Consider the following 16,331-nt stretch of genomic DNA (forward strand, 5'->3'; position numbering starts at 1 on the left):
ATTTATTTTTCTTAAAATAATATATTTAGTTCTTTTTGTAAACGTTTTAGTCCTAATTAACATATATTTATAGATATAATATACTATATTAGTTTGATAAAGCTATCTATCTAAATTACTATGTATCTAATATGAAGAAGGAATGTTATTATTAATATATGTATTTTGATTCCTAATTTAATTTATCTAAGCTATTTCTTACTAATAATCAATAATTATTATTATTTATTTTTTTTAAAATAATATATTTAGTTCTTTTTGTAAACATTTTAGTCTTAATTAACACATATTTATAGATATAATATACTATATTACTTTGATAAAGCTATCTATCTAAATTACTATGTATCTAATATGAATAAGGAATGTTATTATTAATATATGTATTTTGATTCCTAATTTAATTTATCTAAGCTATTTCTTACTAATAATCAATAATTATTATTATTTATTTTTCTTAAAATAATATATTTAGTTCTTTTTGTAAACGTTTTAGTCCTAATTAACATATATTTATAGATATAATATACTATATTAGTTTGATAAAGCTATCTATCTAAATTACTATGTATCTAATATGAATAAGGAATGTTATTATTAATATATGTATTTTGATTCCTAATTTAATTTATCTAAGCTATTTCTTACTAATAATCAATAATTATTGTTATTTATTTTTTTTAAAATAATATATTTAGTTCTTTTTGTAAACATTTTAGTCTTAATTAACACATATTTATAGATATAATATACTATATTGGTTTGATATAAAGCTATCTATCTAAATTATTATGTATCTAATATGAATAAGGAATGTTATTACTAATACATGTATTTTAATTCTTAATTTAATTTATTTAAGCTATTTCTTACTAATCAATAATTATTGTTATTTATTTTTCTTAAAATAATATATTTAGTTCTTTTTGTAAATGTTTTAATTCTAATTAGCACATATTTATAGATATAATATATTATATTGATTTGATATAAAGCTATCTATCTAAATTATTATGTATCTAATATGAATAAGGATTATTATGCTATTAATATATATTTGGATTTTTAATTTAATTTATCTAAACTATTTAATTCTTTTTGTAAACGTATCAATTATTACTAGTTATTATATATAATATAAAATATTTTTAGCTTATATATTTCAATGATGTAGTAAATTTCAATGAAATGTTTTTATCTATATTTTATATGTAACTTGTTTATTATAATAATTTATCCAATAAAACGTGAAATAATATACATATATAGTATAAATTCGTTCACAACTACAATTGTTACTCTTAAATTTCTATATCTATCTAATTGTAGTTAGAATATGTCACTGTGATTAATGATCTGTTTGCTTCAATATACGAACATTCACAAATGTATCGTTCGTTTCAATACACAAACGATTCATAAAGAAATTTAAACATCATATTCCCCAGAAAAACGTTATAACGTCTACTATAATAGAGCAACAAAAAAAATAAAGTATTCAGAGCAAACAAATTCATTTTCGTTAATGCGCAACGTACTTAACCTCATTTAATCATATTTAATGTATATATATAATTATGTTACTGATCATTTTTCGTTAAATAATTAATAAATATTATTATATTTAAAAAAATTACAATAAAATACTCACTATTTGAAGTTGGAAAAAGGAAATAGGATCTTTCAAGGACGAGAAAAGATATACTTTACTACGACGCACATTCAACTGATACGATGTATTTCTATTATGTTATTATTATATTATATATTTAACAATAAATTATTCGATTAACACTTATTTTCACACATCACGAATCGATATTTGTATAAATATATTCCACCAAATGATAAATTTAATGCAAATGAATAACGTGACTGCTTCGCTCTCGGGGTTCGTAAAACTGTGAGCTTTTTGGCGCCATTTGTAACTTCGGGGCCTTTCGGCTGTTTTCGGAACTAACTTCGTTAATCTTCGGGTATCTTCGAATTCAAATCGTAGAAAGTCGAATTTATACGATTAATTTTCCTTCATATATATTTCTAATATTATTAATATTATTATTATATATTATATATTATAATATATTATTAATTATATAATATTATTATTATTTATGATGTATGATTTTACATAAATTTGATTATTAATGATCAATTATTAATTATTATATTATTATTATAATACTTAAACTTTATATTTATAATTAAAATAAATAATTAATTGACATTCAATATTCTTTAATAATTTGAAATATTCGTTAATATTAATATTCATATTCATTATAACATTATACGGAATATAATTACTATATTGCTGCGTTTAATTAATATTAAAGTAAATCCTGAATTGTGTAAGTAATACCAGGTTAGCAAAATTCTTAACTGGTATTATATTTCATCAATTGTTTCAACATTTTCCATTAAATATATTATTTTAAGAAAAATAAATAACAACAATTATTGATTATTAGTAAGAAGAATTACTTTATTTTTAATTTTACTTCTTTTATTATGTATTAATAGCTTATACAAATTCTTTTTTAACGAGATCTATTATCCTAAAAAATATATATTATTCTTATCTTCATATTATTGCATTATAATCATTGATATTATTATTATTTTGTTATAATTTTATCCATCTCTTCAAACGATAATGTTATAAATGAAAATTTTATCAAAGAATTTATATCGAAAAAAAACCAAAACATCGATGATTTTCTCGTGAAGAGAAAAATCTCCTAAATTCTTTTATAGATCTTTGGAAAAATCATTTTCCTAAATTTAGCAATAAGAATTTCAAGTTCGATTAATTCTTATTCGTTATTGAGAAATATCGATAATATAATAATCGTTGAATTTTCATTTTAAATAATCTTTTCTTTTTTATTCTTTTAAATATCTGTGCAAAAATTGAATTTTTAAAGAAAAAATGGTTTAATCTTCTGGTAATAATAACATAGAATGAAAGTATTCAGATTAAAAATATTATAATTCCAAAATATATACAAAAAAGAAACTTGATAAGAGATTCATTGTAATATTCAATATTAAAAAAAAAAAAAAAAAAAGAAAAAAGAAAAAAGAAAAAAAAAAGAAAAAAAAGTTCCTTAAATAATAAAAGAATTTCATTAATATATTTAAATATATAAAAAATTACACAATAGTTTCGTTGTACAGTTGTAATGATTATTCATATATTCGTACAAAAATGTACGAATATTCGCTTAAGAAACATTATTACAACGAAGATGAAAACGAATTAATGATGTTTAAGAATAATTTGATATATGTTTGTTATATCCATATTTAAGATTAAAAAAAAAAAAGAGAGAGAGAGAAGAATGAATTATGAATAGAATAAAGCATAAAATGGAAATCTTCTTTAAAATTTAAAATATGTACATATTCACATCCATAGATAATATTTAAAATGTCACAATAGATTTGAATTGAATGTATGCTGAAAATATAGAAGAAGTGATGTCAAGAGTTATATAATGAGATAGAGAAAGAAATAAGAAATAAATATTTAAAGTAAATATGTACAAATACATTGATTCACCGAGGTTTCTAACATGAAAGATAGTCTTTACAAATACTTGTATAAGATTATGATTGATATTCATTAAACTTTGATATGAATTTACAAAGATGCTTTTTAACAAGTTAACTCTCCTCTATCCTTGATGTTTAATGACTAACGAAGAAAATTATTCAGCAAAAATATGAAGCGAGATAAGAAGTAGTTATGAATTAAAACCATGCGTGTGCGATTTTATTCTTGTGGAAGAATACTACTATTGAAGTGAATAGAATGTCAAAGATGCACGCGATGAATTTAAAATAATCCTCGCAACTATTTGAATAAGGAATTTTCTACTAAACTGACTAGATTACGATGAACAAAATTTCTTTTAATTTGCAGAATTTAATATGCACTTTAAATGCCATAGAAATTTAATCTATCATCTACAATCTATCATTTACAATTATATTATCTTTAGTTTATCTAAGTTTTTGCATTACCATAATTATAACACGAAAAATTAAAGATAACACGTGGAAAAGAAAAGATTTCAATAAAAATGAAAAAAATCGTATAAAAAAAAATTGGTAAAAAAAAAAAAAAAAAAAACATATTTCGATTAAAATGAGCAGGATAAAATATCTTTTGAATCAATAATAATCGCATCACAATAATCTTATCCAATCAATTACTACTTACGATAATCGAAATCGAATTCATGCATATTCTCAAACGATAAAAATAACAAGAAATTCCCTATTCGATATTTCTTAAATTCCCACCGCGATCGACAATATATCAATGTCGCCTCGCAATTCGACGAATTTTTCACGTGGAAAATTGCTTCTCTCTTTACGCACCTTTCGCATCTTCCCCAAAGTAGCTTCTCTTTCCAGTCACATAAATACATTCGCAACCGAATCGACCATTACCCGAAGGAAACCACTGGAAGCACGCCTCTATTTCACGGATAGAAGGAGAATCTTCGCCGGTTAATTTATTACCTTTGAAGTAAGCTTTATGGATATTTGAGGCCAGAGTCTCACGTTTCAAGGTGTACCCTCAAGATCTTGCGAAATGAAGAGAGGGATGGACCGTGGAGAAAGACATTTATATAAAGAGTGAAGAGCAGGGAAGGAAAGGGTGAGGGTGATATCCACGATAAGGTCTGTGGTGAGGCGTGACGAGACAAGGGTTGGTGTCGAAGAGGGGTTGAAACGGTTCGTTGAGGATCCATACATTTCCCCCGTGAGATTTCTACACGCGTAACGCTATCGTAAAACAGATGTATTCGCGTACTGTGTTTGAATTTGAAACGTTTCATGCCCCAGTAATGTGGATAGGATTTACGAAATCCGCCCGTCTATTTGGCTCGGCCTAAGATTTTAGGCGGTCGACTCTCGAACTCGCTATATTGGTAATTACGTATATACCCCAAGTCGATTTATGTCTAACCTAAATTAAATCCCTCGAAGCGTAAATTTATCGATATAAGACTAGGAACGCGACACGTGGAGTGTAAAACACATTTTGCCTTTAAATGAGTGCTATGGATGGATAGAGACAGAGCGACGAGAGATAAAGGATTAAATTCTTCTGGCTACTGTATGTATTAGAGTACATTAACGGTGATATCGATATATATATATATATATATCCGTGACAAAGGAATTGAATTAAAGACATTATCTGTGGAAAAAATTATCGCCTCTAACTCGAACCTTTTATCTGCTCCCAGCGTATCACCAACCCTTCGCAATAAAGTTATCAGCATGAAAAATGTTTCCCATCCGAATCGTGGAGGGAAAGCTATTATTTCGATCGAAGTTAAGTTGGACGAGTGTTCATAGAAATTTGAGAAAATATTATTTTTTTTTAATCAAAAGATCAAAAGCAATAATATTAATGGAACTCGAGGAAAGAGAAAACTGTCTTGAAATCAATATTTTTCGAGTAAAATATTCACTCGTGCCATGTATGCAAATAACAGTTCGCCATTTGCACCAAAGATGAAGCGTTAAAAGAATTATGGTTCTCGAGAGAGTTTAATGTCATGATAGAGTATATTCAATTTCTGATTCGCGATGAGTTTGTCCACTTATCTGAAATATATTCTGAAACGTTCATTATTCGCTCGACCCGTTTGCGGCGGGTTCAATTTGCATAAACCGAGAGAATCGGAAGGAAAAAGATGTTGGAACGTAACTGGAGGGTGGAAAACCGTGATGGTCAACGGGAAGAAATTTTATTATCGTAAAAACCGATTCATATGGTTCCAACCGATGGAACGATCGAACGTTTTACGAATAGGTCGTGGAGGTTATTGGTGGTCGCGGGATTTACTACTTCAAAATTCAATTTATCTTTCCAAAGTTCAATTTCAAAACGTTGACAACACGATCTTACGAGGACAATTAAACAATTGCTAGTTTCGATTAAACGAAACACGACAGGTGTCAATGATCGGGATGGAAATGATTTTAAAAGATATTGGTATGAAATGGAAAAGGGGGTAAAAAAGAAGGAAAGATTAAACGATAGATTTTTTAATCGCTTTTGAAAGCATTGTCAATTTTATGAAAGAAAAAAAAAAAATAATCTGTGATAGTCAAACAGATATTTCAGTGAAGTTGAATCCAGACTAATCCATTATTTTTGAAATTCTATTATATTTATTTTATCATTCTATTCTTTTCTTTATTCTACTATAATAATCTACTATAATAATAAAAAACTCTTTCACGCAAAATCTTTTTTACTTTTACTTTTTAAAAAAGATTAAATAAACTTGAAATTTCAAAACAATCATTTTATCCTTCATTTAAAATAAATCAATAAAGTATTTACTACAATAATTAAAACGAGAGTTCATCATTTTTACATATAACAATATAAATTCCAATATATTTCACGAAGATTCTGTAACTCTTAAATAAAAAATTAACCATTAACGTTAAAAAATATAAAATTATCATAAAAATTTTATCAAACGAAATAAAATATCGAATAGATAAATACAATACTGAAAGAAAAAAAAGGTGAAAAATGAAACAGAGAAAATAATTCTCGGTAGAAAAAACGTACGGATTAAAGACACAAATATGGTTGTAAAATGGTTGAAGGCATGAACTTTTCTAATTAATTAATGCGGTTAGCGTGTTGCTCGTTCGCTTTCGAAATCATTTTTTTTTTCTCTCTCTCGTCTTGCCAAGCCTTCATACGATTAAATTCTTTATTTCAACGACCTTGTTCATCGCTTGATTTCTCAGTAAAAATTTCCAAAGGCGTTTTATAGTACTTCTAACGACAGAAAGTTCAGGAAGGTTGCGACAGTGATAGAGGTGGATACCTGCCAGCGTAGGATGGATTGAACAAAGGTGAAAGGGTCAAACGAGAAACACAATTGTGAAAATGATTCTAAGAAGGAATCATGAACGCGACGAAAGGATCGAACGTCGAATAAACTAAATAAAATAAGAATTATATTGAACGTTCTATACGTGTTTTGAAATTTTTCGATGCGTGAAGATATCACGATATGCGATGAATAAGTATTCAGTGAATATGTATTGATAATTTTAACTTCTATGCTCCATATTCAAGATAAATATGAATATATCGCGAGAAAAATATTTTACATTATCGAAGCATAGAATATAGAAAGGCAAAAAATAAAAAAGTTTTCCCAAACTATTTAAACAATGGAAAAAATATCAAAAAAAATAAATTTTCACGTTACAAAAATATTTAAACGAATCAAAAGAAATAAATTTTTTTTTTTTTTTACAAAAGTATAGTATTTGATTCAATATTCGCTTCAAAATAATAATAGAAAAAAGTATTTAACCAGCAGAAGTCTCGGAAAAAATATTTGTATCATTATTGTTAAAAAAAATAAATAAAAATTTAAATAGATAAATATTAATTTCTTAAAATGTTTTTCATTTAGTACATTTCACTGTTTTTTTTTTCTGCTAGAAAAAGTTTAAATTATTTTTTTTTATATTTATTCGATATATTAAACCAATACTTATATCATAAGATTTTACTTTTCAAAAACACTACCTACTTTTAATATCTATATAATATAACGTTTCGCAAAAATCAATACAAGAATCATAAAATTCCAAAAGAAAAAAACATCGTTATATCCTACGCAAAATCGAATAATAAATAACTAAGTATCACGATATAACTCATTTCTCAATTTTATTTACCCGATGTCAACACTCCATTTTCAAAATAGAAAGGGATCAAATGATCATCCTACTCCAAAAAAAAAAAACAACCATCCAACTTTTTCCTTCGTTAAACCGACAATCGGTCTAATCGAAATCACCAAATTCACTTAGGGACCAAGCTTCTACACTTAATCCACGTCTCCGAAACAATCTCCCACGTACCGACCAAACATCCCCTTATCCATCCCACATCCATGCGGACTTCCCTCGCGAGGAGACTTCGATGTTTACCTGAGGGCGAATAATGACTCACGAGGACAGGGAAAACAAGGCGACTTCGAGGAGGGGGAAGGAGGAGTGAAACTGAAGGAAGGTAGAAACCAAACCGATCACCAGGCCGAGTCTACGTAGCGACGAGGTAGAACGACGAGGAACGAGAATAACGAAATAGAAAAGGATGGAAATCATCGGTGAGACGAGGGGGAGGGAGAAAGAATGATAGAGGACGGAAGTAGCGGGAGCGAGAGAGGAAGAGCGTAGTGAGAGGGCGACGTAGCGGGTCGACAGGAGGGTTCAGAACGACGTGGTGAGCGTGAGGAGGGGGGAGCTCGGCGAGAGGTGGAAGTTTGGAATGGTTCAGTTGTAGCGGTACCGCGGCTCGGGTCGCACGCGTGTCTCCGTTTTCGCGTGGTTCGCGTGCCTCTGCTCGCGCGTGTATCAATTCCCTTTCTCTCTCTCTCTCTCTCTCCTCCCCCTCTCTTGCTCTCTCTCGTTCCAACGCGATCTTCCCCTTCGTTTGGGTTCGCCGGCCGGTCTTTCTCGCGTGCACGAGACCGCCGCGTGACGTCTGACCAAGCACGAGGTTCTTCCACTCGCGCTGTGCGCGCCTCTTTCTCGCCGGTCCTCCTCGTTTCGATATCTCTTCGATTTTGCGAAGAGGGATCGATCGTCTCGTGGATAGTTACGTTGTTACGAAGATCAAGCAGGATCGATCGTCGGACGGATTATTGGAGGCGCAGTGAATAAATTCGTAGCGTAGTAAATACATTATCCTCGAGGTTTTCGAGCGAGAATAGTGGAAAGAATATAATCCTGGATCGGTTATTGATAAAAAGACACGGCCGCAGGAGGAGGAAATGCTCGCTCCAAGAGCTGATCTGGGATAGATTGTAAATAAATATCGTCGATCGATGAAACTCTCGTAATCGTTGGACGGCTGGTTAAATGACACCTGTGCGAGCGTAGCACCGTTTACACGCGAACCGGATCGATTAATGAGCGCACCTCGATCCCGATGATCAGCGAACGCGTGCAGATCGATCGTCAGATGAGAAGGTGCGCACCGCGCGCGTGCCGGCTTCGCGAGAGTGCCGGCGCGCCGGTGCACGAGCGGGCAAACTGAATTTAACGTTATGGTAACGTGAATCGATCGTGGAATCCACCCTCCACCCTCGCCATCACGATTTCCCGTGTCCGTGCATGCACGTACAACGCGCCATACCGTGAAAGCAGCGCGAAAAAGGCGAAGAGGTAATTGAACTATCGGCCCTTGAGTTCCAACCGAGGGTTGGAGTTTCCAGCTAAATTGCCATCGGAGAAACTCTGTCAACTTTCCAGCCGAGATAACATCTTTTACACGCGGCCACGAAATTTCTCGTGTACCGCGATTCCGCACCGGACGAAGATCCATCATCCATCGATCGAAAACGAAAAAGGAAAGGGATGAGAATATATCGCATACACGAGTGCACGTTTGCTTTGACCCGGAAAAATCCTTGCGACGAGCACGTGTTAATACGTCGCTCGTTTTCGAAGTGATCAATCAGCTCGAAGAGTATCTGTGGGTACATCAATCAAAACGAGCTATTAGTAGATTAATGTGTATTCTATTTATATGGCTAACGAGCGGCCTTTAACGTTGATGATCAGAAGGATGAATAGATAAGACGACGATCGACGAAGTAAAGTAGATCATAATCGAGTCTCTCGAAACTTGAATTCTATTCGAATCTGTCCAATCGCGGTGTTCAAAATACAAATCACTTTTAGTGTCGCTAAGAGACACCGAAGATTTTTCGATGCATGATTTCTTCACTTTCAGAAGATGCATGTACACGATTCCAGAAAAGATTCCAAATTGCAGGATCGAGTTGGCCGGGTATAAGAATTCTCTCAGGTCGTTTACTCGGTGGGGAATCGTTAGGTGGAATAATCGGTAGCGGGGTCAGTGTTCGCTGCATAAATTTTTGCGCTCCCGCGGAAACCCTATCGAGCCGTATAGGACTTGGAAAGTTCACGAAGGTGTGAAAAGGAAGGAAAAATAGAGTGAGAAGAGAAGTTGGTTTGTTTGCCCAGTCGAAACGAAGCCGGTGTATTTGTAGCAGAACCGGAAGATTTGCTTGGTAATGCGATGAAAGCCGACATCGATGGCCCTCGTAACGAGAATATAGCACGTTATTCGCGCGTTGGAAACGTCGTGGAATCCACAGGTCGATAAATTCGAGATCAACGACTTCTGGAACTTTCTTCAAACTTGAATCGTTCTCGATAGAAAAAAATTGATCGAGGGTAAAACACAGGTGAATCGCGTTTGAAATTTAATGAAACCAGGAATTCGAACGATTGCTTTCGAATTCTATAACGGAAGAGACTGAGAAAACAGCGAAGAAAGTGGGGATATATTTTGCATCCAGAAACGTCCCTTGAATTAAATTAATAATCGACGTGATCATCGAGCAACGGAAGAGCGAGTAGTGAATTTTATCGTGCTATTGGATTTGCTTCCGTGTAAAAAGAATTACCGCATAATTGGGAACAAGGCGCGACACGCGACGTCGAGAAAATTTCCACGAAGGAGGAAAAACGATGGTGTTAATTCTTCGCTGGAAATCAGCACGGTTGAAAGCAATTCCAGAAGATAAACAAGTTTATTGGGAAACAGCGAATCTATTGCCGTTGAAGTTGATCAAATCTCGTAGCAATTTAATAGTTGCGATATCTGCTTAACGGAGCAAACTTCGCTGCAAAACACTTGAGTTAGGGAGATTCAGTTGTGCGTAAGTTTCATCTTTCGAAGAAAAACAAGGGGGCGACATTTCGTGGTTTTACGATCGAAACGAAGATGAAACGAAACATTCGATGTACCAAAGAAAGTGATACGCGATAATTCGAGCTGGAATTCGAGAGACACGTGCCTCAACATGTTTTCTTAAGGGACTTTGAACAAATTATTTTACTTTGCATACACTAGAAACGTTCGAGAGGGAAGCTATTACCAAACAATCGCTCTGCAAAAGGGAACTTATCCTGTTTCTCTATACAGAAAGTTATAATACAATCTCATATCATTCACCGTCAGTTGATCCTATTCTATTTTCCTATCCTCGAATTTCCATGAATATAATAGAAAAGGTGACCAATTAAAACGAGGTTGAATCACACGAGTCTATCATTATTACTACTTGATTCGTGTTCCAACACCATCGGATGAAAAGATACGAGAAGATTTCGCGAAAGAACTGTGAATCTCACCGTGTGTTTCATCGCGTGGAGAAACTTTTCGAAGCAAATGTTGTCGGTTCGTTAAAGAAACCAGAAGAAGTCGAGAGGCAAAGGTGAGGGGAAGATAAAAAAAGAGATCGAAGTTTGATTGGAAACAAGGGAAAATCGCGTGTCACGGGCGAATTGTTTCGCAATTCGAAGTGAACGGTGCATGTGGATATACAAATGTGCGTGTACAGGGGTGTGTGATCCAACGGCAATGACGAGTATCGAGTACGGGTTGTCAGGACCTTGCCTAGATGAAAAGTTGGTCACGATAGTGGAAACTGGATTGTCGCGTGGCTAAGTAGGCGCGGGTATGGTGTGGAAATAGGTTTTTTCTTTCTTCCGGCTTCTGGTGGAGAAGCGAGGTACAAGTGGCTTTATAAGAGGACGATGATGTCTAGACAAAGCAAAGACCCCGTGCAGAAGTGCCACTCGGACCCAGGTGCTGCAAGTACAGGCGGTACTCCTTGCAGCCCTGGTAAGCGAATTTCTCGGAGACTAGTGCCTGGCATTCCAAGCTCTTCCAACACGCGCAAGTGTGTTCTCACCTTGGACGGGTACAGCTATGTGATCGGTGAGTACTGAATCACGATAAGACTGGAACTTCTATCGTTCTGATTCGCTAAGGGTCTAAGGGTTGATAGAGGAAGAGAAGGGAAGAGGAGAATTCGCTTATCTTACGTCCTCGATGATGTACCAAGTATTATCTCGTCGTTATAGGCAGTGTCTTGGTAGATTGTGATACAATCGAGAAGAAGTGACTGTGTACGTGTAATAAATTATTGTTAATTAAAATCGAAGATAAAGGAAAGAATTGAAGATTAATTGTTTTTCAATAATTTAAATCTTGGAAATTAGAATTGCACACTTTAATTTTCCTTTGTCGAGGTGATGTGTTATCCGCATTACAATGCAAAGGATTCATAATCTGCAGGAGTTTATTCTATTTGCGAAACGCGTAGAATTATACTTTTTCGTTTTAAAACTCGAGAAGATTTAATTTGAGATCATATCATATTCAACTCGGTTTTTCTTGAAACGAGGACTTTAGTTAAAAAATTTAATTTCCTTTGTTCGATCGTTCATTTGTATACAATCAGCAATTGATGAAAAACGTATACACGTTCCTTGCTAGAAAAGTGATTCGTCATTACTTGTACTTTTGCTAGTTAAATTCTATGAATTTTCAAATCTCGAACTTTTAATTTCGCTGTGATATTCTTATAGGGATTCTCTTCTTAAAGGGATTCTCTTCGTTTTATTTTTTCACGTTCAAGCTTTGATTCTATGATCATTATCTCTATATACTATGGGTCATTCCATATCATTTTACCCTGATGAAATTAATCCTCTACTTTAGCCAAAATTTTCCCTCCAATCCACTTACCTCTTTTCCTTTATTCGCGATACGATTGTGACGTTCTTACCTCGTTCGTCGTTTTGATTGGACAAGTCACGATCATCTTGGATATCATTATTCGATAGTTTGATGTCTCGCCGAATTTCCCCGGGGCGAATAAAATAAACCCGTACGACAGTTGTGGGTCAACGAGACCGCTCGTTTCTTTTTATTGCCATATACCATGCTATTACGAGCATTCTTCTGTTCCTGCAAAGACTCATTTGCAAAAATAATCAAAAGTTTACCGCTCGCGAACCACACGTAACAACGTAACACGCACGAGTAATTATTCTTTTCTGGTACGATTCGCGACTGGCGCAACGTCAGCCTCATGATTTCGACGAGGCTGTTCCCGTAAATTATGTGTTTTCACGTATACATAACCATGTTGTTCTTTACTCTAATTAAGCGAAATATGCGTGTACAAGACCCATGATTAAAAAAAGAAAAAAGAAAAAACATTTTCATTATGTGGAAGAATGGAGAAAAAAAAAAAACATTAAACTGATTTAATTAATCGAGGAACGCGTATACGCGGGATCGATTCGTGTCCCGAATGTATCTTAATTACCTCAAGATTTCCGAGAATTTCGAAAAGCTGAATTAAAAGAAAATTAAAGGAACAGTCCTAAAATTATCGCGATAATCTCGAATCACGAGATATTATAATCACGAGAATTCGATTCGATCCGACATTTTTGGATTCTGACACACTTTTTGAATTACCGCGTATAATTACAGTGGTCAGTGATTCTTTATTTGAATCGGATAATGAACGCGATTAATTTGTTATCGTGCGTGATTAAACGAATCTTGAAAAGTTCGAACGAAATTGGTTATTTTTTTTCTTCCTCGTTTTTATCCAAGAACGAGTAATTATTTAAATTTTAAATTTGCATCCAGTCTTTTGTTTCAGTTTTCATATCCTTTGTTCGTGTTCACACTCGCGGCTTGAAACAGGATTACAATTCTGTGATAAAGGAAGTTTATGTCTTTTGTGCGTTTCAATAAACGTTACACGATGCTGTTTCTTTTAATTCCATATACTCTCCTTCAATTTTTATGTCACTTTGTACATGTTTGTAATGCTTCACATACGAGGACCGTAGAAGGGAAACTTGATAAGTTTATTTTTGTTGACTCTTTGTTTTTTACGTCATAGCTTTTTTACATCAGGGCTGAAAAATGCTTTGTTATTTCACTTGACAGGTGCTAAAATAAAAAAAAAAAGTGTTAATAATTAATCTACAGGCGAATAATTTGACAAGTTTAATTTTGAAACTTGAGTTTTTCTCTAAAAACATCTAAATATATTTGTGATATCGGATATTAAGCATTTCAGATATCGAATATTTTGCAATTGAATAAATATTCAATATCAAATAAATCATTTTTTGTCGTATCTTTTATTTTAATTTTTTTTGCATTCATTGCAAACAATTAAAATTAAGATCCGTTCATATTGTTATTTATTTACAAATCTCTTATAATTACGAATACACAATTTGTTATATTACCAACATGTTTATATACATGTATGCAATATCCAGGCTTTGTTTCCTCATGTTTCTACTATTTAGTGTATGTATTTCATCATACAAATATAATAAGAATAACAAAGATAATTCGTTCTTTCTTAAATTAAATTACATATTATAATTTGAAATTGTCCTAATTTACCAATTATCTTTTAACTTTCAATTTAGATTTAATAATTGAATTACACTACATTTGATTTCCCATCAACTTTGTAAATTATTCTAATTTAAAATTATCCAGATTCATCATTTATTTTTAAACTATAATATCATACTCTTTTCAAATTACTTAAAAATATTTAACGATATTATGCATTGATTGATTAATATTTCTAATTTGGTCGACTAATATTTCTGATTAAATAAAATTATAATTATACTTGTATATATTAATATACTATTACTATAATAATCATAATTATCAAATAAAAATATTAATTAGAAATATTCTATCGATCATCTATTGAAATTTTGCTTGACCGAAAATCAAATTAAAATTTTATTCCTATTCGGAATCTGTATCATATTATTGTTAATTATTATCTGAGAATGAGTTCAAATATTAATTTCAAGATTCGAAAAGAATTTTTATAACCGATTATAAAATCATTAATTTGATTGTCCCCAGAGGAGAGTTACCAAGTTATTCAGATTGAATCTAAAGGATTAATGAGTTAAAAGTTCGTGTATAACGTGTTCCGTAATGAAGGAAACTCGAAATTAATGTCATCGGGTCGACACCGATTGCGTTATCTTCTCATCTAAAAACACTGGTCCCCATTAGAAAATATTGTGTTCTTTCTCGGATACCACAGCGTCCAAAAGGCTCGTTTGTCACGGTCTTAATTTGCTTAGAGTTCATTTACATTGAACTTTGTGTCCGAAACAAATCTATTTATGACACGCGTCGACGTCACTGCAACAACACTCCCTTAAGCTATACCATGTCGATGAACTGCACGTTCTTTTGGTAAAAAAAAAAAAAAAAAAAAAGAAAAAAAAGGAAATGCGAGATAAAGGAAGAAAAGGAAGGAAGGAAAGGAATGAAAGAACAGGGAGAAAAGGATATTTGCTTCGCGTGTTAGGTACTACCGCGCGAGAATTTACGAGGAAATATTTTTAACGTAAGAACTTGCATCGTAGCGCGCACGAAATTACAAAACGAAGTGATTTTATCATTTTCATTCGCTTCACGTCCTACCTTTACGCGTGCCTCTAATGCTATTATCCTTGTGCTTTTTCTCCTTTTTATTTCTTAACTTCTTGATATTAATTCACGTTTACGCATGTCGCATACCACCTGAAAAAAAGAAAAAAAAATCAGAATTGTGAAGCTCGGTTTAATTTTTCAATTTAAATTTTTTATAATAGTGAAGGATAATATTTGTTTTTTGTCCATTTGCAAAAATTAAATTAAGAATGACATTTCTTTAATTGTTATCAACTTGTTGCATATTTGTTGTATATTAGATGTTGGATACGTTTAATAAAAATATTAAAATTATTAAAATATTCACAAGAATTTTTGATGAATTTAAATTTAACAAAGAAAAAGGAACAGCAAAGATTGCTGAAATTTTAAAATCTGTATTATTTGGATAATTTTTTAATTAATTTTCTTTTAAATTTTAATACTATTGCAAAATTTCATTTGATAGTTTTTACAGATTTGGAATTATCAATTATTCATTAAAGAAATGTGTAATATGTAAAATTATGTGGAAATTATTTTCATTAAATGTATAATATTTTGAAAAATATAATAAAATTTTATTTGAAAAAGTAATAATTCTTTTTTTAATCGCTGTTCATATTTCGTCTGTCGTATTAATTTTGTCAAAAATGTATCAGTTTACTTTCCTCTCTAAAAATATCGAAATGTCGCAATATTAAATATTCAATGGAATTATTTATGTTTATATTAAAAAAAATTAGTTTTCTGCTTGTCATATTTATTTGCATTTGTATCAATATAATAACTAAGATAATAATAAGAGAGGCAAAATAATACGATGAACGTAAAATATACTAATGTGCATTTATTCCAGGTATATTCCGTTTTATTCCATTTTATTACCAGCCATATTTGTGAAATTTGTCAATTTGCACCATTCTTGAATGTTTATGAAAATCCA

The 16,331-nt window shown here is 31.9% G+C and overlaps 1 protein-coding gene across 13 annotated transcripts in view; it reads left to right on the plus strand.

The window, feature by feature from the left end:
• LOC100869740 (dual specificity calcium/calmodulin-dependent 3',5'-cyclic nucleotide phosphodiesterase 1) overlaps positions 1 to 16,331 on the plus strand; it is a 192,521-nt gene that overhangs the window by 96,888 nt on the left and 79,302 nt on the right. For 3 of the 13 annotated variants that reach the window (XM_012484549.3, XM_012484550.3, XM_012484553.3), the window contains exon 1: positions 10,905 to 11,830. The exons of the other annotated variants lie outside the window; for them this stretch is intronic. In XM_012484549.3, coding sequence (XP_012340003.1) covers positions 11,647 to 11,830 — 184 coding nt within the window. In that variant the 5' untranslated portion in view covers positions 10,905 to 11,646. Of the gene's footprint in view, positions 1 to 10,904; positions 11,831 to 16,331 lie in introns of those variants that run through there. 13 annotated transcript variants of the gene reach the window in all.

Source organism: Apis florea, unplaced genomic scaffold (genome assembly GCF_048593485.1).
Source record: "Apis florea isolate Af1SG1 unplaced genomic scaffold, ASM4859348v1 contig_2835_pilon, whole genome shotgun sequence".
Classification (NCBI taxonomy): Eukaryota; Metazoa; Arthropoda; class Insecta; order Hymenoptera; family Apidae; genus Apis; species Apis florea.